Below are 24,425 nucleotides of genomic sequence, written 5' to 3' on the forward strand. Positions count from 1 at the left end.
GGGCTAATTTATATTCGATTTGTCCTTTCAAAATAAAAGCCTAGATAAGACACACAAAAAAACAGAACTTGGCACAATGTATTGACATTGCACCTCAAAAGCACTGCATACATATTATATCATTTATCAAAATAATGTAGTTTATGTTGGCTTTGTGTTTGTGTGTATGTGTGTTTTTTTTATTTTGCTTTAGATGTTTTCTTAGCACTGTTAAATAGTACAATTTAAGAGAAAACTTTTAAAAACGTTTAAAATATATCCTCTCAGCAGCTGCAGTCTGAAATAAGAAGCACTTTTATTGTCCTTCAAGAAAACTATATTCATCACATATTGCTATTTCAAAATGATTCCTACCACACACAGAATACACTTCTTTGTTTTCCTCTATGACTGTGTGATGAACGGTTAAGGATTGTGATTGGTCAAGTGATATTGCATATCATATAGTTCAATAACATATAGATATACTAATTTCATATTATTTTGATAGAATAGACCTGAGTTACTTTTAGTGCTAGATCTATTACAAGGACTAGATTTGCTTTGATATTAGTGGTGGACAATAAACATATCTAGTTTTCTTTAATACGGTGGATGTTGCTGATCTTGCTTGGTTACATTATGTTCTAGGGACTATTGCTCTATGATGTCCAGCCAGACACAGTATCACTACATCCCTGCTGTCATTGTCCTTATCTTGTCTTTCTTTGGCTCAGGTGTTGACTCTTCAGAGTGATACTCAGCTGTATTTGATCCAGTAGATTTCCTCAAGCAGGCTTTGCATGAAATCCTATCAGTAAAAATCACGTTGAGGGGATGTCTTTTTTTTTAATACACTCCCTCGGCCCACCAGGGCTCACAGTATGTGCTTTATGAAGGTTTTCAAAGCACGCCTTAAACCTTTTGGCACCCTTGGGTGGCAGCCATTGCGGAAACTCAAACACATTCCTCCACTGAATTAACTAGAGCTCGCCGCCCGCCGTGTGACACATACACAATCACACACACAGCTGGTGCGGTTTGGCAGTCACCTGAGTGGGAAGATAATTCCACTCTAAACAGAATTAAGGCTGATTTAAGGTGGGAAGTTGTCACCCAGTGAGCTTTCCCAGCTGCACAGTGTTGTATATGGAAAACCTGCCTGCCAGATTTGGTCAGTTTTGTCCAAAAAGCTGAAAAGTTGAGAAACCTAGAATTGAACTAAGAGAGCACAGTAGAAAATGAATATTAAGTGTTTTTTTTAAATTCTGAGTTCACCTTAGTCAGCTAGTCAACCAATGTTTGGTGTTCAATTGTGTTTAATTCCTATCATGTGGTTTTTGTATGTGCTTGTGTATGTTTGATCACAGGGCTGCAGTGAAAGCAGTGTTGGTGTTGCTTCCTATTCTTGGCCTGACATGGCTGTGTGGCGTCTTGGTGCCTTTTTCCATTGTGATGGCCTACATCTTCGTCCTACTCAACTCCTTGCAGGTACACACACTCAAAAACAGATGTTACCATTGTTTATTTGTGTGTGTGCTTTTCTCAACACACATCCACACATAAACCCCACCACCAATATTAAGAATGTTCTGTGTCATTTATGTGTAAAATGAATAAATAATTAATCTTAGATCAAAGGGGAATCAATAAAAAAGTATTTTAAAAAAATCATAGTTTAATAGCACTTTCTGTGATCCAAATGTGTCAATTAGGCTGCTCTTAGTATCTGATCTCGTAAACACAGGATTCCTGTGTATATTAACTTAATACTAATATTATGTCTTACATTAAGAACGTGTTTCCCCCTCACAAAAGTGAATATACCTAGGATTTACATTATCCATCCTGACTTACTGTTTTTCTAAAATTCATAAAAGCAACCATCACTTTATCTCAAATGTAATACTTAACAATCTTAAAAAGAGGCATCCCTCTGTTGAAATAAAGTATAAAAATGAAGTATTCAATAAATAACACAGCTAAAAAGTTCAGAGCAACTTAAAATAATCTTCAATAGTTTATAGACCATAAATGATTATTTTTTCTTCAATGAGAAACAGAAAGGTTTTTCATTATTCATTGTAATTGTGCCTTTCTCTTGTGGTTAGGGTACACAGTCTGTCAAGGTTTTTATGTGCCAGTGACAAGTGGTAGGCAGAAAGGGGGAAAGGGCCTTGGTCTGGCTTGTGTTAAACAGTTGCTTCATTTTAACAAGGATAGTCCATTTGTATTGTTTGTGTGATTATTCCTGCTTTTTATTTTTAGGGGTCAGCATTGTTGTTGTTTTTGTGGCTTGTCAGTGTTGATTTGACACTTTTAGTGCTTTTATTCAATGAGTTGTTTTGTCACTAGTACAGTAGTATGACTGTGACTATTAAAGCTCCATTTAAAAATGGCTATAACATTGTGAAATATTAGTTTTTACCTGGAAAAGAGTAAAACTTAAAAATAAAAATAAAAAAAACTGTTTAGCCTAATTTCTATCTACACTCAAGTAACGAAGATGGAAAAATATAATCATCTGACTGCAGAGAATTTACCCAGCATCCCCAGCATGTCCAGATCTGCTGCTGTGATTTGTAGTCGACTTTTAATCAGCTGTATCTTTAATTGAGCTGTATATTTAGGGAGCAAATCAATAGAGGTCTTAGCTGCAGTCTGATCATTAAGCGAGGCCCCTCGGTTGCCATTAATAGTTTCTGTTTCCCCCCTCATATCTAATTATATTTTTTTCTATGTCGACAGTAATTACTGAAGACAGTTTTTCTGGGATCTTATTATACGACTTCACTGCTTTACATCCAAACACATCATATACATTTCTATTCCGTTTCACATACCTGTCAGCAGTATGTGAGCATTCTTTATGTTTTTCTATCTGCCCTGCTCTATTGTCCTGTATCCTGTCTGTTTATTTGTCTATTTATCTGATGCAGTCAGCACACACGCTATATATAAACAATATGCATTAAACTGACACTAAACTGGCAGTTTCCTACATGTATTTAGTTGTGAAACATGGAAGAGATAATGTATCTCAGCTCTGAAAATGTTTTCAGTGATACCTCACCTCAGCTATATCAATAAATCTTCAAAGCTATACACATTGAAGATCAAAGTTCATTTTTTAAATAGCAGTGCTTGCATCTGTTGCAAAACTTTAACGTCATGAATGACTAAATGTTAATAACTTCTGCTGTGCCCTGATCTTTTTTACATGCAACTCTTAAATCCTTGCATTGCTATTTGCTTCATTCGGGCATAGATTCTGCACAGAGCCAGAATATGCTAGTATTTACCTCACATTGATAAACAATACAGATCATTTAACATGTGTTTTGTGTGTGTCGGTTGCTGGGGTTTCATGTTTTGTTGTAGGAAATAACCAGCTGCTCTGGCATAATGGATCTATGCAGTGTGCCCTTAATAGGTCTAAACAGGTCAGGACACAAGAGGAACCCTGCCAGGCTCAAAGCTGCTCCAATGACACACTCTGTCAACTCCACTTCTCTCTGGTCTACATGGGGTGTACTGACACTGACACTTGTAGCGGAGATATTTTGTGGTTTTTCTATAGATGTTGGGAGGTGAAGTGCTTATTGCTTTATTGCTTTATTGCCTCTTTGGTTTGGTTTGTTTAACCAAATAGCTATGGTACAACGGTAATACTCTACTTTGGCTTTATGAACTTTCACTTGGTCGTCTTCTGTTCTTTGCCTTAAAGACCCCAAATTATAGTTGTTTTTACCTTTTATGTTGTCGGTCTGTGAAAATAGAATAGCTTTGCATGATTTGTAGCTCAAAAAACACCTTATTTATTTTAAACTGGCATCACTCTGCCTGAAACAGCTCGTTTCAGCTGCTGTCTCTTTAAGGCCCCGCTTCCTACTTGACTCATTTCCTCTGATTGGCCAGCTCTTCGGGTTCTTTCAAGGGGGGCAGAACCATGGATGTATTAAAGAATGTATATAGCATTGGAAGCATAGGCCCGTTCATTCCAATGAAAGCTGCTCAGTGGTACATGAAGGAAAACAAATGACTTCTGCATTTAAATGTTCCTGGATTTCCTGCTTTACTGGGCACATTGAGCATGCACACTTGGAGTGACAGTCCCGTGTCTCTGATCTGTGTTCATTATGTCAACAAAAATATCTTATCTAATTTCAGCTTATATTACAACTTTTAGGACCTGGCAATTTTGAAAAGTGTTATTTAAGCGTTTGAAGTGGGAACGCAGCTTTTTAGACGTCTCTTTCCCAATGTAAGCTTTTGGAAAGAGTCTTTTTGGGCCCAATAGCGTCAGCTGGCACTGCAATACCAGGTTTGTCCACCATGTAAAATTGGCTTCAACGGTGGGCACATTTCATAAGGGGCTTGGGCAGAACGCCACAGGGTTGCTAGGGGAGGGCTCGTAAAACAGCCGATGAAACGACTCCACCTGCCTACGTAGACGCTTAAAGCCATCTTGTGAAATTCTTACAATACAATACTTTATTGTCCCCCAGGGGGAAATTTGTTGTCACAACTTTGCACAGTTGGTACACAGGTACTCTTGTGTGTTTAGCAGACTTATCCTGGGATTACTCCAACATACATTTACCTTATGATCTGAACCTTTACCCACATTTAATATGGTCATCCAGCGTTTTAACACTGTAGGTAAGTAAAATGGGCATCAGCATAATAAGAATAACAGACCCCATATACAATTATAAATAAACACGTTGTCTGGTAATTTGTCTGTATTAAGTTCAGCCAAATGTGGTGTAACATTTTGTAAAAGAAAATATTTTAGAATGAATCATCCTAGTTTTGATGAGCCTATGGCTGCTCCTTCAGCACCACAATGATTGAGGTTGACTGTTGACTGAGCATGTTGACACCATAAACAAAATTGACCATTTAAACATTAACATGCAAGAAGGACCGTTGTGATCATGTTAACATAGCAAATTCATTGTATCTATAAAGCACATTTCAAAACAACCAGAGTTGACTAAAGTTATGTCCAATAGGATAACATGCATAGACAATGTAAGATCCAATTAGCACATCTTGGTAAAAACATAATCGGATACAGAAAGCTAAGGGGTTGAATGGTGGGTGATCTTAAGGACATTGAAAAGCACGGGTATGGCTCAGTCTGGTCTTAAAATGGCTAAAGAGGGGGAACACTTATACTAAGAGGTAGGCTTTTCCAGAGCTGCGGGGTGGCTACAGAAAATGCGCGTTCGCCCTTTTCCTTTAGCCTTGACCGAGGAACAGCCAGGAGCTGCTGTTTTGATGATCTGAGAGGTCTGTGTAGGGAGAGGGGTTGGAGGAGATCAGAGATGTACAAGGGGGCCAGGCCATGTAAAGCCTTACAAACAAATAAAAGAACCTTGAACTCAGTCCTGTACGGCATATTAATGCTAACTTACTGAAACTAACTGAAAAATAAATAGTTGGCAACTGAATGTTGCAACATGGACCATGTTTTCCACATAATTAATGATCAAATCCTGAATTCCAGCCCTTATTACAATAGAATACAGTAGAGTGGTTCTTTAGACCACAGTCCCTTCCTCCTCCACTCCATTGATCCCTTTGGGAGTTTTACATAGTCACACCATAAAAGCTACTCATAAAGATGATGAAAGGTGTGAAACTTAAACAATATTGCATGCAAAACCTGTCCTAGTAGGCAGGAGATTAAAAAAAAAAAGAAAACATAAAAACTCTCAAGATTTTTAGGAAATCGTTTTTTATTTGCAGCTATTGTATTGTCTATGGAGCTAGCAAAAGCAACATAAAGCTTAAGCGGCAAGCCTTTACTGTTAAATCAATAAAACAGATAATGTTGACAAGCCTTTTTCATTGCACTCCCTCATGCACTCCCTCCTCTTCATCTTGCCCCTGAATCCTGACAACACTGCCTGAAGTGTCTCTATGTTGTATTCTCTCCATAGAGACCTGAGCAGGCCATTTTAAGCACACACTCTGTGTTAGGGGTATAAATCTTTTAGATTTCTCATGTTTCAATTCAATTTAGACTCTTAAGGTCACGTTTTGATTCAAAAAAAGAGTTTTGATTCAGACAGCTACACAATATTTTGCCTATTTATTACTAAGGGGTAGTTATTCAAGGATTTATTCCAGCATGCTGTGCACAAAGAAGCTGCAAATTATTATTTTACATTAAAAAAGCACAGTAAAATGTGTTCAGCTAATGCAGCTTTTATATCTGAAAACGTTTTATCACTTGATTGCAAAAAGGTTAATACACAGAGGAAAACCTAAAACGAGATGAGCATTTATTATTGCTTAACTTGAAATATACTTCAATATTAATACAACTTATCTATTTATCAGAAACTTGCCAGTGGAACAAATGGTGTGATCATAAATTCTAAAGCCCCTACTGTTGAAGACACTGTAGGGGTGTAGGTCTTTAGAAATGAAACAGACAATGGCTCTTGTTATTTGTCAATTCAGACTTGGCTGGCAGATTGTTATAGTTGTGCAGTGAGGTGTTGTGTGCCATTGTTCACTTATTTAAACTCTAGATGGTGGGATATGATGTGTTCCAGAAGTTCTTCATTCTGATTTTGCGGACCTTGTATGTTGAACATGTCGTTTAATACCTCGGGTCTAACCAAGGGGATTGTGGAATCCAAAGTGCATCCTACTGCCTGCCTTAAATAAAGATGGGACTGGATGAATGCTGCTCCAAAGACATTACAGGCAGTAGGTTAGTATGTCAGACACAGCCATACTTTACCAATGCTGAGAGCAAGCTAATGTTAGCATTGTGGCTGACTTGCCAGGATTGACACACCCCTTTCTGCATTGGTGAACCAAGGAAGGAGGAAAAGTGTGCATGGAAGAAAATGCCATGGGTGCTGGTCAATATTTACTCAGGACAAAGAAAGTATGTTTTAAAAAAATCTATTTTTGAACGTTTTTGATTCATTCAGAATTTTAGAAATTAATAATTATGAATTACTCTGTATGGGTAAACGCACGTCTGCTTCTCTGACCTTAGCAACTGCAGCTATTGGCTTTTACTTGTGTTTAATTAACCGATGGCAAATGATGCTTTGTTTGAGCAAAAGTAGCATCTAGGACTATGTTTTTTTACTGTTAGGTTGAAGTTGTTAAAGTTTTCTGGCTTTGACAAAATAAGCAGACATGCATGATGTTACTTTTTACTGAAATATTGTGCTGTCTTTGTGAAGCATCTTACTTGCATCTGTAGTTCATACACTGTAGCTGAAGAGAGCTGATGTTATTCTGCAGTGTTTTAGGCATTTCAGCACATTTTGTACAAGTAGCACTTTATCAATACTGTTCAAGTAGCCTTTAAAAGTCAAGAGGGGTGAATAACCATTTTGGGGCTTTTTTCCCTCACTGTCTATTATTCCTCGAGACAAGTGTTTTTAAGACACTTTAAAACCCTGCTCTTAGAAAATAGCACACATGTCTTCCCATGTTAAAGTACAACCAGAACATGGAAGAAAGAATATTAAATAATTGAATATTGCTTATTAACAACAAGTTACAAACATAGTTTTGGTGCATATTCTTTACATCTGAGTTGATTTAACTTCCTTCTACTGGAAGCCAGTAGTTTTTATGAACAACTCAACCATAAATACAGTCATACCTCATCTGCCTCCTTATCAAGGTAGAGATAAATAGCATAGTGTGTGTGTGCACATGCTAGTATGTGAGGTGGGGGGTGTCGGGCTCTATGGGTAGCCCATAAATCGCTCCACCCTTTGTCATCCAATCTCTGGGCAATGTCATTCAAAACCTCCTCACTATCCATTACCTGGGTATAATAGGCTCCTGGCCATGCAGTGTCCATCTTATTATTAGCCCATAACTTTAAACTATCAATAACTTTGAGCTGCTGAGGGAGGCGCTCAGCAGCTCGAGGGAGAAAACAAAGTAGAGGGGTGAAGGAAGTAAGGCAGACGGAAAGAAAACGTTAGGGTAACGATCCTCTACCACAAGTTGTTAAGAGTACAAGTGAGTCCCTGTGGTTTGTTTTGGTTACTTTGCAAGCATAAGATTTGTCAAGAATGTTTCCTATTCATCCTTGTTATGTCAGTTTGCTGCCTGTGGAGGGCAACCCTGTGCCTTGTCACCCCAGTGTGGAACTATGAAGAAATCAGTGAGAGAATGTATCTGAGATGTGTCATTCGTATCCCATTAGGGTCTTTTATATCACACAAACTGATGACAACAATGGGTTTGATTTTCTTTTGAAATGGACGGACTGGTAGCTGGTAATGAGATTTTTGCCTGCATTCAGTAAAGCTTTAGAAGTGAATCAATTTACCCAGGGTTGAACGTGACTTGTGAAATACTTTATATGACTTTGAAGAATACAGCTATTTTGTATTAGTTTGTCATTTCAAAAGAACATACAGTAAACCATGATGACCTGTCGTGACTTTGTAAGCTTTAATGGTAACACATTTTGATAAGCACATTGTGAAAAACCTTTTCAGATTAACAAGATGATTGTGTTGCTGCTTTTGCCTGTGGAATTAATTTACTCCCCACCTGAAAGGCCTACCTCTATAAAAGCTCATCTTAATATCAAGTTATCTGTTATCTCAGATTGGGGGATTAAACCACCAACCAACTGAAAAAGCATCCTTTGACCTGAGGACTTATTTATTTTATTAAAACAAAATGAATGTTTTCATTGAAATGTAACCATACCTCCTTTCTACTTACAATTACTCACACACATAAGCACATGCACACACACACTCATGCTTGGCTAGTGTAGCATGACATCGGAGTGTATCCATGATATAGATATGATCAATAGTGTGTTGCTTTCTTTATTGATTTTTGTCCTTTGGGAGATTTGTTGTGTGAGTAAGCAGTGCTTTTACAGCATATGAAGTGATTGTTTCAGAAGGCTGCTTTTTTTTATTCTGTAATGTAGCTTAGTTTCTACAAAATAGCATTTTTTCTGCAAGGGTTAAATGTGTCTTTTCTCAGTAACGTTTAATTGGCAACATCTTTTCTATTAAGTATCGCACTGTGTCCACCACCTCTTATACCTGTGGATACATTTTGAGATCGAACTTGAACTTAACCCATGTAGTTTGCCACTTTGTTTTCTTCTATTTCATTTGGGCAATCATTTCATTGTGATATTGTGTTAACTTTGCTCCAGACCAATCTAAAATTCATATTGAAGTCTTAAACAACTCATGAATTGTTGGTTCACATTTCAGAGACGTTTCTAATTTTCTCGGCTGCTATACAATAAATATAGGCAAACTGTTTTAGCATGAATGTAGCTGACCTTTAAGTATCAGCCTTCCGCAAACTAAAACTATTCCATTGAGAAAGTGCCTCAAGGTTAAAAGTTTGATCTACATGGTGTATTCGCGTTCCCTTCTCACAGCTGGTTCTGAGTTTCTGTGACAGATTTAAGCTTTGAATTAAGCTTAAAACTATTTTTTTTCTCTCTTTATGATTTCACTATTTCTGAAGTTAACACAGTACGCACATTTTGAAGATTACAAGAATCATCTTTAATCCCTCTGATTTGTTCTGATTTCCTGAAAATCTTCAAGAAAATTAAAGCAACATAAAGCATTGTTCACTTTTGTATGATACATAAGCAAGCTATGCTCTAATTTATTTTTTCAGGACTTTTTTGTTCTTCCATGAATTTGTTTTTGTAAACAATGTCATACCAACAAACATTTGGAATGAGGCCTGATGAATTTTCACTGGGAGCTTTTATTTAGGTATTTAGACCTTAACTGGTAGCAGGCAGGAGTGAAAACTTTAGTTTATACTGTAAATGGGAGAAAGTGTGCCCTTAATGTTACCTTGAGTCAACCTGCAGTTTTCAGGCCCTTGTTAAAACCGGAGTAAAGCCCTCTCAGTGGTTGTTGTTGAACTAGAAAACAGCTTAAATCACATGTAAGTGGATCCGTATTCGGCGTCTCTGCCTTGCCTTACACTGTCATTTATTAATCTGATTTGATGTCTTTTATTGCAGCTCTCTCCAAGCAATGGGTTGATGCACCCTAAAAAGCTGGTGCATCAAAAACATTGCCCCCACAAATGATAATTTCACCTTTACTTTCAGTCTAACTCCATAGAGTCCAACAGAATATTAGAGTACATTCGCTCTTAAACGGGACAGGTACGAATAAACAGCAACAAATTCAGAGAGCAAAAACAAAATAAATGAATCAGTTGATTTCTTAGGCTGACTTGTGCTAAGAATATGTCAGAGTCCTCCAAGAGGTGATGGCAGGGTTTGTGTCCCTGTGTCCGTGTGTGATCCTCTACTAACTATCTTAATCTCTGGGCGGCAGTAGCTCAGTCTGTAGGGACTTGGGTTTGGAACCAGAGGTCGCCGGTTCATGTCCCGGTGCGGACCAAATATGGGAGTTGGTCTGGTAGCTGGAGAGGTGCCAGATCACTTCCTTAGCACTGCCGAGGTACCCTTGAGCAAGGCACCAAACCCCCTCCCCACCACGAGCTCAGGAGCACCCACTGTGGGCGGCTCCGTCACTCTGACATCTGTCCATTAGTGCATGTCCATAGGATCCTGTTTGTGCATGTGTGTGTATATTTCAGCCTATGTGTGTGTTGCCTGACATACAGAGTGTAAAAACATAATTTCCCCTTGCGGGGATCAATAAAAGTAAATCTTAAAAAGACCACTTTGATTTTTGTTCTAATGTAACATCCCCATTAGATTTTTTTTTAAATGTGTGTATGTATAGTGTGTGTAACCACTTGTCACCATTAGCCATAACCCGTGACAACCCAAGGAGTTAGAAGTTGTTTTAATTTCTCATTTGGCAGAAGGAACAAAAACAGCAGAACTTGGATCCAGTTTCCCTGTCAGTAATCTCCAGTCCATTCATCTGGACCTGCACAGCCGACCCATTCAATGCCACATTTTTCCTTCTCTGCTTCCCCCGCCTGTTCCTTTTTCCCCGCACTGTAGCCAGTTTTAGCTGAGGCTCACCCAGTTTTTGCAGATTGAAAATAATTCTTCTGTAACTGAGCTGCAGTAGCTGATATTTTCCCAATATGAAGTATTTTTATAAAGAATTATTTATTGATTGAAACTTCAATGATTAGCCCACAATGCTGTTGCTGTCACGGTGTGAGAGTTAATACAACAGCATAAAAGATCAACAAAAAAGTGAAAAACAGAAATCAATCATTGGATTTAAATTTCCACTTGTTGAAACCTGATATTATAGAAACTTTAATATAACATTTTTATGGACATTTAACTTATATATTTCTGACATTTTTTTCAAACATATAAACATGTTGGAAAGCTCCACATCTATACTTAATGTCATCATGCTATACAAAGATCAGTGAAGTTACCACACAAGGAGGGAGTGTTATTTTTCATTTAAATTCTGAATTTCATCAAACCTTATATGTGCACAACCTTGGTTGTAACCTAGTCCTTGTCGCCTACTCACACACTTTACAGGCACACATATACAGTGACACATGTTGAAGCGCGCACACATACACACACACACACACACACACACACACACTTACACCAAGGTTATTACTTTCCCATTTTGGAGTGTAGTGTTTTAAATTTTGGATTGCAGTAAGCAGGAACTATATTCCCTGGACATTATTTTTTCAGAATGGGTTGTCTCTCATATCACACGCAGTTAAAAAAAAGAGACATCGCTTCTAGTAAAATTAAGTTCACTGGATGTATTGGGACAGTTGGTGATTTTGAAAACAACTATTCTCTGTTCACATATTACATTTTGTTAAATTTGACTACTACTCTGACCAGCTGATCAGAAGGATAAAGTAAGAATTTAAAATCATTTGCTGACAAAATAACACAAAATGTAATTGTTTTTTTAATATACAATATAAATAACTGGAACTATATACTCTTTCATCATATTATATAAATTATAAAAACTAAAACTAATGATCATTTCTATGTTGTTATTTTTTTACAACAACATCACTTGAACCAAAATAACATAAAGTTAATCTTTCCCTCTCTCTTTAATAGTTGCTTTGGGTAACACTTAAATTACAAAAGAAGAAAAAAAAAAACTGTAGCAGGGTGATGAAAAGTTTTAAGTGAATGTAGTCATAGGTAAAATCATGGAGATTTATTTATAAATCCATATTTTAATGAGTGTCTAGGATAATTATGAGGTGTGGTTGAAAAACAAACAAATGAATGCATGCCTGATTGTTTTCATTCCATTGCCTGAGAAAATAACTTTCCCTTTGAAAAGAGTCCACTGTTTGCGTTGCATCCTCAATTATCAGCGGCTGCATTAAAGCAATATTCAAACAGAATACCAAGGTCAGCACTGACTCCCACCACGCTTCCCTGAGATGGCACTTATAATGAGGATGTAGTACAGCTTCTTCAAGTAGTGTATTTATAGTGTGTTTTGTCTCAATTTGTACTTATTTTCTCCCTTTTGTTTCTTTTCATCTTTTGCCATAGAATCATCATTGTTGTTTTATTTTATTGAGAACATCATTAACATTAGAGAGATTTGTTGTACGCTTTATAAAGCTGCACGTTTAACTACTTGAAGTGAGGATTTGTTACAGACAGAGGCTTAAGTCAAGATATTAGCATCAAGGTCTTTGCATTGTAAAGCACTCGTAAAAATGGTCACCTAAGTACCCTTGAAATATCTGAAAAGAAGACACTTTTTTGGCCTCTATTTTCACTCCTGTAAATATTTACTGTAAATAAAATAAAAATAAAAATAATACTGTAAAACGAAAAGAGACGGGTAGAACCAAAAAAGAGCAAGAAGCAGCTGTAATTCAGCTGAAGGAGGGGGTGGGAGGGATAGAAACATTATCAGAGGAATCCGTTTTTTAAAACTGTCCGGGGAAAATAAAGCGGCGAAAATAATAGGCTTCCTGTCAAAAGAGGCGAGAGAATTCCTGTCTTTGCTCACACTGGCACCCTTAAGACCTTTCCTTGTGTTAAAGCCGCTGGCATTTATTTGCCTTAGAATTACCTGCCAGCTCAATGTAGTAATGGCCTGTGTCATAAGAAAGCAAACAGTCCCCTCTGCCCTTGCCCTTCCCTACCTGCCCGTCGCACTTATATATGTGTGTGTGTGTGTGTGTGAGAGAGAGTTCATTCACATTTTTGTTCATCAGTTCTTTGATGCATTTAGTGGCATGTGTGTTTTTAATGTTTTTTTTGTACATGACAATTCCTGTTGTACATGTACAACAGGAATTGTATCCCATCAGCTGACTCACAACAATGACCTCACTCCTCCACTTCCCCTCATCATCCACCCCACACAGCCAACAGTATCAGGAACAACTCTGACATACGAATTACCCACGTCCAAACAATGACCGTTCTGTTTTTAAGTTCACTGCCTTGCCTTTTGTATTGGCTGACACCACTTCACTTACACACACACAAACGTGCGCATGCACACACTACATACACACATATCAGTCATGAAGGCGACTAGGTAAGGGATAGTCCTGGTTTCTCTTATCCTTTAGCCTAGTAGCAGCAGATCTGTGGATTTGCCCGGCTTTGATGTATACTTTGTGGGTAATTAGCGAGAACTGGGTCAGGACAGGGCAAGAAAGCAAAACTCTGTTGTTCTTCTAGTGGGTGGGTGGCTGGCAGGGAGGGGGTTGGATTGGGTGGAGGAGAGGTTGAGGGTGTCGGAAGGTTAAAAGGCTGTCAGATATCGGTTCAAGTTTATATGTGAGCCATTTTCTTTATGCCCAGCTGAGCAAATACAAACTGCTCTCTCTCTTTCATTCTAAATTATTGCAGTGAATGGAAATTTTTTTTTTTTTTTTTTTTTTTTTTTTTTTTTATCAAGCAAGGATTTTTCCTACTGATTTATAAAATTAGAGATGCAGTGCAGTCCCCCTTTAAATAACGGTCTACATTTTTGAAAACCCTTTTTATTCAGTTTTTTAAATATGCTCCTGGCCGAGACTCAATTAATACTCACTGGTATATAACAAATATATTTGACAGAAGATTGCGGTCTAGTAATTTAATCTGAAAAGATGTTTCATAGTCATTGTGCTAAAAAAGAAAGGGGGTACCAGAAATATTATTGTACATAAAAAAAGGTTATTGCCCGTCATTTTTGCACAATTCGATTCAGAATTAAGTTTGTTTCTAAACTTTTTAATTCTTGGAATTTATTTAACTAAGCTGACCAAAGAATTGTAAACACTCAAAAATATTTCTCAATTTATACATGCAATTTACTTGAAATGTTCTAGTCAAACAAAATGGATTTTTGACCGTTACTCCTTTCAAACATGACAGGGGCGCATTTAAAACTTTGATTTACAGTACAAGAGTTAGACTAATGCTACTGGGGAAACTACCTGTAAACATGGGCAAGTCATTAAGAGACCATTTAACACAATGGAAATCCCATGCATGGATGATTTACAGGCAGTGTGTGGAGACTTCTAGGGAGCAGGGCGGCTACCTGTGTACTTTACTACCATGACAGCATTGTGTGAAAGTAAACATAACAGTGGCAATGGGAGCTGGGGAACTACAGCTATGGCAGCAGGACACTGATTGGGATGTTGGTGTTGATGTTGATCGTCCCCACTGGCCTCTTGCCCTTCCTGCTGTGGCCCCTGGCTTGTCCCCGACAGATACCCTAGGTCATTTCCTATGCGTGTCAATGCACACAGATATACACTTTTCCCAGTGAGTGTTTACAGACACATGCTGATTCCTATTAATCTGCTTCTTGTCGGGACAGGGTGGGGAGAGGATCCTGGTTGGTTTGTGTTGAATTGGGAGGCCACTGAGGTTGGGTAAAACATTCACACACAACCTGAAAGCCCTGTCTGACAGATTGCACCAGGCCTGGACTTCTTTTTACACTGAGCAGATGTGGTCTCCCACTTGTTTTCCTTAGTAATTATCCCTCATTAAGTGAAAGCATGTGCCAATCAAACAGCTTGAGAGCGAGAGCAGGGCCTGGGCCAGGGGAGACAGAGAGCGGGAGGGAGGCAGAGAGACCTATAGCCTCATCTCCAAAGTTTTTTCAAATACTGCGTCATTTCAGAGTCATTACTAGATTAAAGGCAAGCTCTGCCGTGCTGAGAGAGCCCTGCAACAGCTGCAGCACTGGCATTAATATAGCTCATTTGACTTTCTAGCGGTTACAAATTTGATGATTATCACATTTAACACTTGCCATGTTCAATTAGAGCTGAATGCTATGATACCTTTCAATCTTAAAAGGAGTTTTTTTTTCCATTGCTGTGAAGGCATTGATTTATTTTTTTAGTGTGTGTTGGGGGGATTATTATACTCCAGAAACAGTACATGATTGAAAAGAAGATTGGAGTTTTTTTTTTAAATATATTTAAGCAAACTGTTTTTGTTTTTTTTCACTGTAAATATTAAATGAAGGGCTTTCTGTAAATTAAAGTTGGTGCTTTTTTATTTCCTGCCTTGGGAAAATAAATTTACGTAAAAACCATCAGCAACTTTTGACTCAAACTAAAAGTTAAAAAGGTTTTGGTTATCGGTCGGTCAACATGCTTGGTTTGTTTCTTGTTAATAATAATTCAAAGTTAAACTTATTTAAATACAGCTGCTAAACACCTATCTCACACAAGCCAAAATGAATTACTGTCGACTCAACATGGCGGAGGGTTTGAACCATTTTGCGAACCAGGAAGACATTTATTATCTTAAAAATGTCCAAAAAATAACAGTGATCTAAAGTGTGATACACTGAAAACATCACCACTGGACTTAAATCTGACAGTTGTAATACATATAAATGCACTGGGATGGAGTTCTTTCTTTTGAATCGTTTGTTGGAAATTTGTTACAAAAAGCTGTAACAGTGCTATAAATGTGTTAGGAGATTTTGTCCCCTCATGTGGTCTAAAAAATCAGACATGCTTTTATAGTAGATATGATGGATCAAAAATATTTCTTTTGTTTAAAACCACTTACCCCATAATTAGTTTTAGACATGAAAAAAAAAAAATGAATGGTGGTCTCACAACAAAAGGTGGTTAAGACAAAAGAGAGAAGTCTCCTCCAAAAAAGAAAAGGGAGGAAAAAAGAAAAATGAAGATATATGAAGTCTTCATGTCGATGAACTACCATTCATTTTCACTTTGAAGTCCTGCGAACCGTAGTGAAGTGTGATTGCATGTGACAGTTGCCGAGTCTGCCGGTTTATCATGATGGATACACCCTGCCACTCTGGTGGTGTGGTATCACACATACGCACACTCATGTACATGTGCACATACACAAATACATAGATACTGAGACAGACAGAAATGGGATTGTGCAGGCAAGAAAAGTAGAATAAAGAAACAGAACTCCGGATAAAATGAAACATTCTTACTTATGAAGGGTCGGGGGTATTTCAAATCCTTTGTTCAAATGGTGTCATTTTCAGAGCTATTGACCATTTACATTTTTTTGTTATAGTTTTCCTGACATAATTGGTTTATTTTATATTTTTAAATTTTAATCTTACCTCAAGCTTATTGGAATATAGGCAGGACAAGTTTTGAAGAGAAATCAACTGACTTTGGATTTAAAAGTTAATAAACAGCAGGAGGTTGTTATTGACACTAGATGTGTGGAGGTTCTTTTTTCTCTTAATTGTTTAAAAAAATATTTTTGTGACAGATTGTTACTGTAAACTAAATACCACTCACATTAAGAAACAATCGTATCTGTTTAATTACATCCCTTTTTCATATTGAAATAATTTATCTCCAATAATTTACACTCCTTTTAAAAAACAAGGTCATAGATACTGCACAATAATGTATCACAAGACTCATCCATTTACAAGTCGAACTGCAAAATAAGTGAACAATACACTTTCTCTCATTCGTTCCCTCTCTCTCTCTCTCTCTCTCATGCCTTCATGGACACACGTCTCACACACTCTCCCACACACTTCTCGATTTTGACACATGCCATTAACCTCAGCTCGGCTCACCTCAGTTGGGAAACAGGAGAGCAAAGGCATCACATAATGGTACCTGAAGCAATCTTTTTCCTGTTTTGTAACCAAAAGCAACTTGTTCAGACTTTGCATATTGCTTCAATTTGTCATTGTTAGTCAAGGGCACTGCAACGCAGGCCTGTCAGCAGTGCAACTTTAGGTATTCTGTTCAAAAGTGTTTGCATCGGGCATGTGCACATGTATCTGTCAGGTGATTCAAATTTGTTTTCATGACTAAAAATGTATGCAAATGAATAACTGGACAAACTTAACACCAGCTGAAAAAGAGGGGCCAAGGATGAACATTCCATTGTTCACTTGGAAAAGTGTGCACTCTTGTAAAAGAAGAATGTAAAAGAAACATAATTCCCCATGTTTATTTTCACGGGCAAGATACACTTGCAAAGAAATGTATTTAAACCAGGCCTCTGTTAGAGTGCATCGAGCACAAGGGCACATTTCTTACCCTAGACCACATAAACCTGAGGTTTAAAAAAATATATCTATATATTATTTTTTTACATTTGGCTTGGTGGTGCATTGCCAAGAATAAAATTACAGTTTGCAGATGGTACGTGAACCAGGGCACTGTCTTTGGGGTTTGTATTTTGGGGCACAACCACATCTCTAAGCATGAACTATACATGCAGTATCTGTGTCCCTTAATAAATTTTGTAACCTTACAGTTTAATTTAACTCACATGTGCACGTGTGTGTCCATGTGTTAAGTTCTTATAAACCAAACCCAGTCCCCAGCTGCTGTTTCTCAGGACTTTTACCCGTCCAAACTTTTTCTCTGTCAGTGGAAAACTATGCAATTAGAAAACAGCCTGTGAGATTGACAGCAGGATCACATACAATTTGACAAGGGGGCGCCACAGAAAAGCCCGTTGGATACCGAAGTATTTTTAATTAAACAGCTCTCTGCTCCGGCGGCGTGCTTTCCCTCACCAGTTCAAAGACACCCGCTTTGACCCATGTGTTAAAAGTTTGTATCAGTTTTCCACGGCTATGTTTTGCTTGGCGTCTTGGACACGTAACCCTAAATTGTCTTGTTTAAAAGCTAGTTTGTTTACAGTTCACTCTATTCCTCGTGTTCTCTTTTCCACCCCCTCCATTTCTCTACCACATGTGTGTGGACTGTTATTGTATTCAGAGTGTAGTTCTTCACTCCCAACAGGTCTGATTTTTGTAAACGCCTCAAAATGTAGTTAATTTGAAATAAAAAAAGAAATCTTCTATTTTCCCAAACGGAAAGATCCAATAGGCAAGTCCATCAGCCCTTCAGGTTTATTTAAACATGAAAAAAACAAGTAAAATAGAGTGCTCATCTGTTACTTGGGAGCTTCATCAATAACATTTGTCTGTCTGATGTAAAATCGATATGACACACAATGCCAGAGCAATGGCAAATGTGCCGTCATTTGTCATCGACTGGCAATAAAGATGTGTCAGAATTGATTTTAGCCCCCTCCCCCCCTTTCCCTTTCCCCCCTCTCTTTCTTGCACTTTTGCAGTAGTGATAGTACAAAAATATATGAATGTTTTTTTGACTGAGATATGGTCAGCCTCTCCAAAGTCAATTAATATTGGAGCAAGGGGGTTGTAATAATTTGAGTGCTAGCATGTCATGATTTCACCAAAGTGCCAGAGATGTTAAAAAGTAGAGACATGCAATGGATCATTGGTTGGGTCTGTTCGTCTTTGAGTCTGTTTTTGTTTTTGGACCCCAATCAATATATTTTTTTTTTTAAACAAACTTACAACCCCCTTATTATTATTATTTTATTTTTATTTTCTCCAAGAGTGCATTGTGCCATGAAGAAAATAAATCTTCAATAACCTACAGTTGAGTTTATAGAGCTTTATAGGTTTACACGTTCAACCTGCTACTTCAAAGGCTATAGTACAAGATATAGAATATATTTTAAATCATCAATTTTAGCTGAAATGCAGATTATACATCAGTCCTGAACAAGTCAGGGTGCCAATTCTAATGATGGAAACAACACCCAGAGTGAGCAGAAACATTAGCATGCATCATGTACAACTTAAGTGTTATAGGACATGTTGTCGGCTCTGTTTTACATGCAGTCATTGTGTGGTTTCTTGCGAGTCTACTGTAGATGTGTGTGTGCTCTATTTTGTGTCAGCCGTGTGTTTCTGTGTCAGATTTGCCATCATGGTTTGTTGCTGCTGGTCTGTGTGTACCCAAGTTGCGCCGCTGGTAGCAAGCAACATCTGTTTCGGGGTTGTTGTTCCTCTTGGCTGCTTTTCAATTGGATTTCCTCAAGCAGGGCCAAAAGCTGTCACCTCTGCCAGGCTCTGTTAGCAATCACCGCCGGCCCCTATATTAAGTAGGTGGTTCAGGGCTAAGCTAATAACTCTCCCTCCTCTCCTGAGCCATCACACACCAGGACTGGTATTGCTGCCGGTCTCATTGTGTGTCTGTTTGTATGTATGTGTGTGTGTGTGTGTGTATACTTTAAGTTGCTCTCTCTAGCCATACACCCTGCAGGCTGGCTAGGGGGTCCCCTTCTCAATCTGACAGCCCGACTAACTGGATGTATGTGTGGGAAATACACAGGGAGAATCCTAATAGCTCTTCTCAAAGAATGGCTGATCATCTTTCCCTAATAATGTTCAACAGGATGGAAACAGGAAGAAAACTTTGACCTCAAACCCACCCTCACACACAGATTATGCACAGTAATGCGTCATTGCAAAGAGAACAGAAGACAGACTTTAATGATACTGGATGGACATTGTGACCTGTGCATTGCTTTAAATGCTTTGAAACATTAGGACAATGAAGTTTATCAACTTTAGTTCAATTGATGTGAATCCGATAAAAATTGTTTGGTTCATACAACGTCATAGGGTCTTGTCGTTTGAGTTTAGCAAAGGTTAGCTGGTTGTCACAAAGCTTTTATCAGGGTGTTCTCATCAATCTGACAGGGTGGCAGACTGCCCATCTACCTACCTGTCTGTCTGCTTCACCTCTCACTGCCAGCTCCTCCTGCCAGCTGGAGCAGTTACACTGTGCTGGATTTGAACTGAAGACCTGCAAAGTATCAACTCCCCTTTTCACAGCTTTGACAGACACTTTGATTTGACATGCCATGAGCAGTTAAAGTGAAAGTTATGTATACATGTTAATTAAACTGTTTATGTGTGGAGGGGTCAGAGACATTAGCAAGCCCCAGTGCAGAAGTGTGAATTTCTTTTCTTTTCCCCCATCACAGCATTTTAACCTCTTCTGTCTCTCATTTCTGTAATGATTACCAGGTGCCAGGGCAGAATTTTTCCTCCCTTTTTTTCGCCAAGTGGAGATGCAGATAGCTCTATTTGTGAAAAGTGTCTCTGTGTATTTGAATTTAGGCTGGGATATTTGACATTAGCTCCAACTTGTTCAAATAGCTCTCATTCTTGCTGTTGGTTGACACTAAAGTCTGGAATTCTGTAAGTGGATGTGGAGGTTGCGGTTTCCAGCAGAGCTGTCGGTCTGATGAAAAGATGTCTGTCGTGAAAACGGTATCTATTTCGGTTTTAGTGTTAGAAAAGTAGAAATCATTTTTGAAGTTGAGCAGTGGCACTGCTTAAAGTTATTTTTTTTAAACTGTGGTTAACATTTACTTCAATTAAATGAACCAAACGCAGCTATTTTATTTCTCAAAGGTTTCTTTTAGTTTATTATTAATACGTCGATTGCTTGAATAGAGAGAAACTTCCTCAAGCAGCCAGGACTTAAAGTTTGTGTAATACCGATGTAGGATGCTTGTTTGTTCTTCTTTTTAACTTCAGTGCTTGCCATAGAGCTCTCAAATGACAGACTTACCTTAATGACTCTTACTCCTGACTCTGATTTTTTTTACGGTGACTCTTGGAGGATTTTATTTCCTTCAAGAGTTACAGTTAATCTTAAAGTTATAAAAGGCTTGTCCATGTTTTTGAGTGTTTCAGTCCATTACCAAAATACAAAAAAAACACATTGTATCACAAAGCACTTCATTCATAGGGTTGGAAAATGATCAAATTTAACTCACACAGACTTCTGTGACTAAGGGGACATGGAAAGTTAGCTTTGATTTTTATACAAAGAGATGTTCAATCTTGAATCTGCAGTGCAGGACAGACACCATGTCAACACTATAAATAACTTCTTGTAACTCTGTATTTTGAATTACTGTACAGGCTGGCCTGTTACCAGAGGGAGGCACAGTTCATTACAAATGTAACTCTGTTAACAATTGATCTGTTAACAAAGATGTTCACTTCAATGTCAGTTAAACAGTTAATACCATCAATATTTAACTGAGGTTAAAATGAACATAAACTGTTATTATCAATAAACAACAAAAACATGAATTAATCCACCTTAAAGTTATCCATATTCTCAATCATACAGGCAAACCTATTTGGAAGTAACCTCTGATGTCAACCTTATGTCCTGTGTCACACTGTTTCAAGGCACTGCCTTAATTTTTAAACTGGTCTGAGGCTAGTGACTAACATGTCTGAGGTAGAAACCAAAGCTCCTTAGGAAGCAACTAACCCAATATGTGTTGTTTGGTGCAGGATTTGGTCTAGTTGATTTTGAGTATGTAGTAAGTACGTAAGTGCAAAGTTAACATGACCCATAAAGCCGCATATGGTTTATAGGTATTTGAAAACACTTAAGTTGCTAGAAAAAGTATTTTAAAACAATCTGGTGTATTGCGTATTTGTTCCTTCATTAAAATGAAAAAACTTCCATAAAGCCATCATAAATCATCTAGTATATAGGTCCTGTATGTATGTATGAATGACTATCAGCAATATATCCCAGCATGTCAAAATAAATCTGCCTTGCAAATCTTCTCTCCTTGGCAAGACAAGACCCTCCCTCCTTCTTTGTAGTTTTTGTATCTTTACATTGAAAATTTGTTTCCCAAGGACATTGTCATAAACTTTGAGTTTCTGAGATTTTTACCTGCCAGTGCTGCACTCCTGACCTGAACACATTTGGGAGGTTGATGGAGATGAGGAATCATGGGTGCTAAAAGGGATGGGAGGGGGATACATGTACAAGCACTGTTGAATGACAATTTGTTATCCTTCGTTACACAGACAGAAAAGTGGAACAGCTAACACAATGTGCATTTGCTTGTGTTGGGATTGCAGTACTGTAGAGTGCCAAACACAGCATCTATGAAGCCAGGATGATGAATTCCTACAATGAAAGCAAATTTGATTGCTACTTAGTGTCACAAAAAAAAAAGTTTAAATAGTTTGACTACAGTTTGCTAAATGTCAGCACAAGAAATCTAAACAGTGTGTGAGTGTAAGAGTTTGTGTGTAGAAATTAGAAAGGGCATCACTGCACATTGCACAACAAATCTTATTGTATAGGTTTTTTGGTACGACTAAACAAATGCAGCATAAGATCTATTAGCCCCTAATTTTTATTCCCAACGCTAGGAAGTAAATAAAAATGATGTATATTTGCTCACCCTAAACATTCTTGAATACCTATCCTGCTTTGCTGTCTCTTCATTCTCTCTGCTTTAGCCTGATTGACTCAGAACTATAGATATGTGATTGTAATTCATTTAATGGTTAAAGCATATATGGCAGGGCCAGTTCCTCTGAAGCAGAGTTCAGACAGAAAAACTTTGAGCCCCGTCTATCAAAATCAATCCCATGAACAAAATAAAACATCAGTTATTGCTGGTTTCATATTGTTTGGTTAGCTGCCTCAAATGTACTTCAACACAACAATTGCTGCTGAAGGGACACAGGCTCAATCCTGAAAGGTACAAGTACAACCATCAACATTTCTGTATTCTGTCTAAAGGACCCTTTTATAGACAACAACCTCTTACTTCCTCATTCACTTGGCTCAACAAGTAACAACCCACTTATAAATTGTGCTTCTTGGAACTGAACAGATCTGTCAATCTAAATAGACCAGCTTAAAGAACTTTTTAAATTGAGGTAACTATAATCTTCAATGAGTTTTACGTTTTCCATAAGAAAGCTATTCAGTAGACACCCTTCCACAAACAAAGGAGTAAAGCTTTCATTACAAGTATTTAATACACTGAGTTGATGCTTTCATGAAGCATTAGTCACAAGGACAGCAGAGATGGACAAGGTACATTTTAAAAATAAAGATAAACTCATATCGATCAGAACTGCACACACGTTAAAACAGCATCTGTTTCTTTATTGTATTTTGGCCAAGTTTTTAGATTATATCGACCCCTGCTTTAGAATCGTGCTTCCTCAGACAGAGCCCTCAGGATTAGAAGATAAGATGTACCACCCTAGTTAACATCAAGATATACTATTTTCTGTCTTGTGTTGAAGCATCGCACATCTCTCTGGGGTGATAATGTTTTGGTCAAACACAATATTTGTTGGCTTTAACTTTTTAAACATACAATTGTTCCCTAATTAGCTGGCTGCTAATTAATTTATGCTCCCCTGTTTGATGTACAGTGAAGCAATACTTTGAAAGCAACAGCGTTTATTCTGTGCATAAATTTGTAGCATTTGCCGCCGAGTTCAAAAGAAACAGGACTGAATTTAGAAAAGCACACATGCATTTAAATAATGCAACCCATTTTTTGTCTGTTTGTTTTTAGTGGGAATATTAATGAATTAACATTTTAAACAATCTATCATCATTGTTGTGCTGCCACTTATTTTTAACTAAATTATATTGTAATAGATCACTTTTCCTAATGTGCACAGTACGTTCGCCCCACTTTGTTCCTTACACAACAAAAGATTAATTACAAATAAGATGAATGATCAAAAACATGATAATCAAATTGCAACAGTAAGTAGGAAATTGCAATTCTAATGCAATACAATAGGGTATGTGTTTGAAATGAACCTCCCACTGTCTTATTATATGTGAGTGTCAGCTGAAAACAGAATATCACAACAGTATGCTTTCCCTCACATGATAAACTCTATGAACAAGACTTTCTGCTCTTTAATGTTTTTTAATATTGTATTAATTAGTAAGTCCTATATTACCTTACAGTGACCTTATTTCTTTGTTGCCTTTGTTTGTTTATTTAAAATTAACCACTTTCTGTTTACGGTAAGAAGTGAGATAAAACTACTGGTCTGAGATCTCAGCTTGATATTCCTTGCTATGCCCGTTGTCTCTAGCCTGTCAGAGAGCAGACGAGTTGTCATTTTAAACAGGATGGATGTCCGTATGTGTCACATGACAGCCCGACAGGGCAATTCAGTCCCTGGAGGACAGGAGAGCAGCTAGTAGGAGGTGAATGGACAGTAGTTTGGGCTAGAGGTCGTCGTTGTCGGCCATCGCCAGCCTGTCACTCTGAATGGGCCCCCAAATCATGTTGTCAATGGTGATGCATCGAGATCTCACTCTGGCCAAAATTGGATGTTCCAAACTCAACT

At 37.8% G+C, this 24,425-nt stretch overlaps 1 protein-coding gene across 2 annotated transcripts in view; it reads left to right on the forward strand.

Moving 5' to 3' along the window:
* Window positions 1-24,425, forward strand: part of LOC109989710 (adhesion G-protein coupled receptor D2) — an 83,591-nt gene that overhangs the window by 15,465 nt on the left and 43,701 nt on the right. For both annotated transcript variants that reach the window (XM_020641569.3, XM_029278827.2), the window contains one exon: window positions 1,350-1,470. In XM_020641569.3, coding sequence (XP_020497225.2) covers window positions 1,350-1,470 — 121 coding nt within the window. The remainder of the gene's footprint in view (window positions 1-1,349; window positions 1,471-24,425) is intronic.

Source organism: Labrus bergylta, chromosome 6, assembly GCF_963930695.1.
Source record: "Labrus bergylta chromosome 6, fLabBer1.1, whole genome shotgun sequence".
Taxonomy (NCBI): Eukaryota; Metazoa; Chordata; class Actinopteri; order Labriformes; family Labridae; genus Labrus; species Labrus bergylta.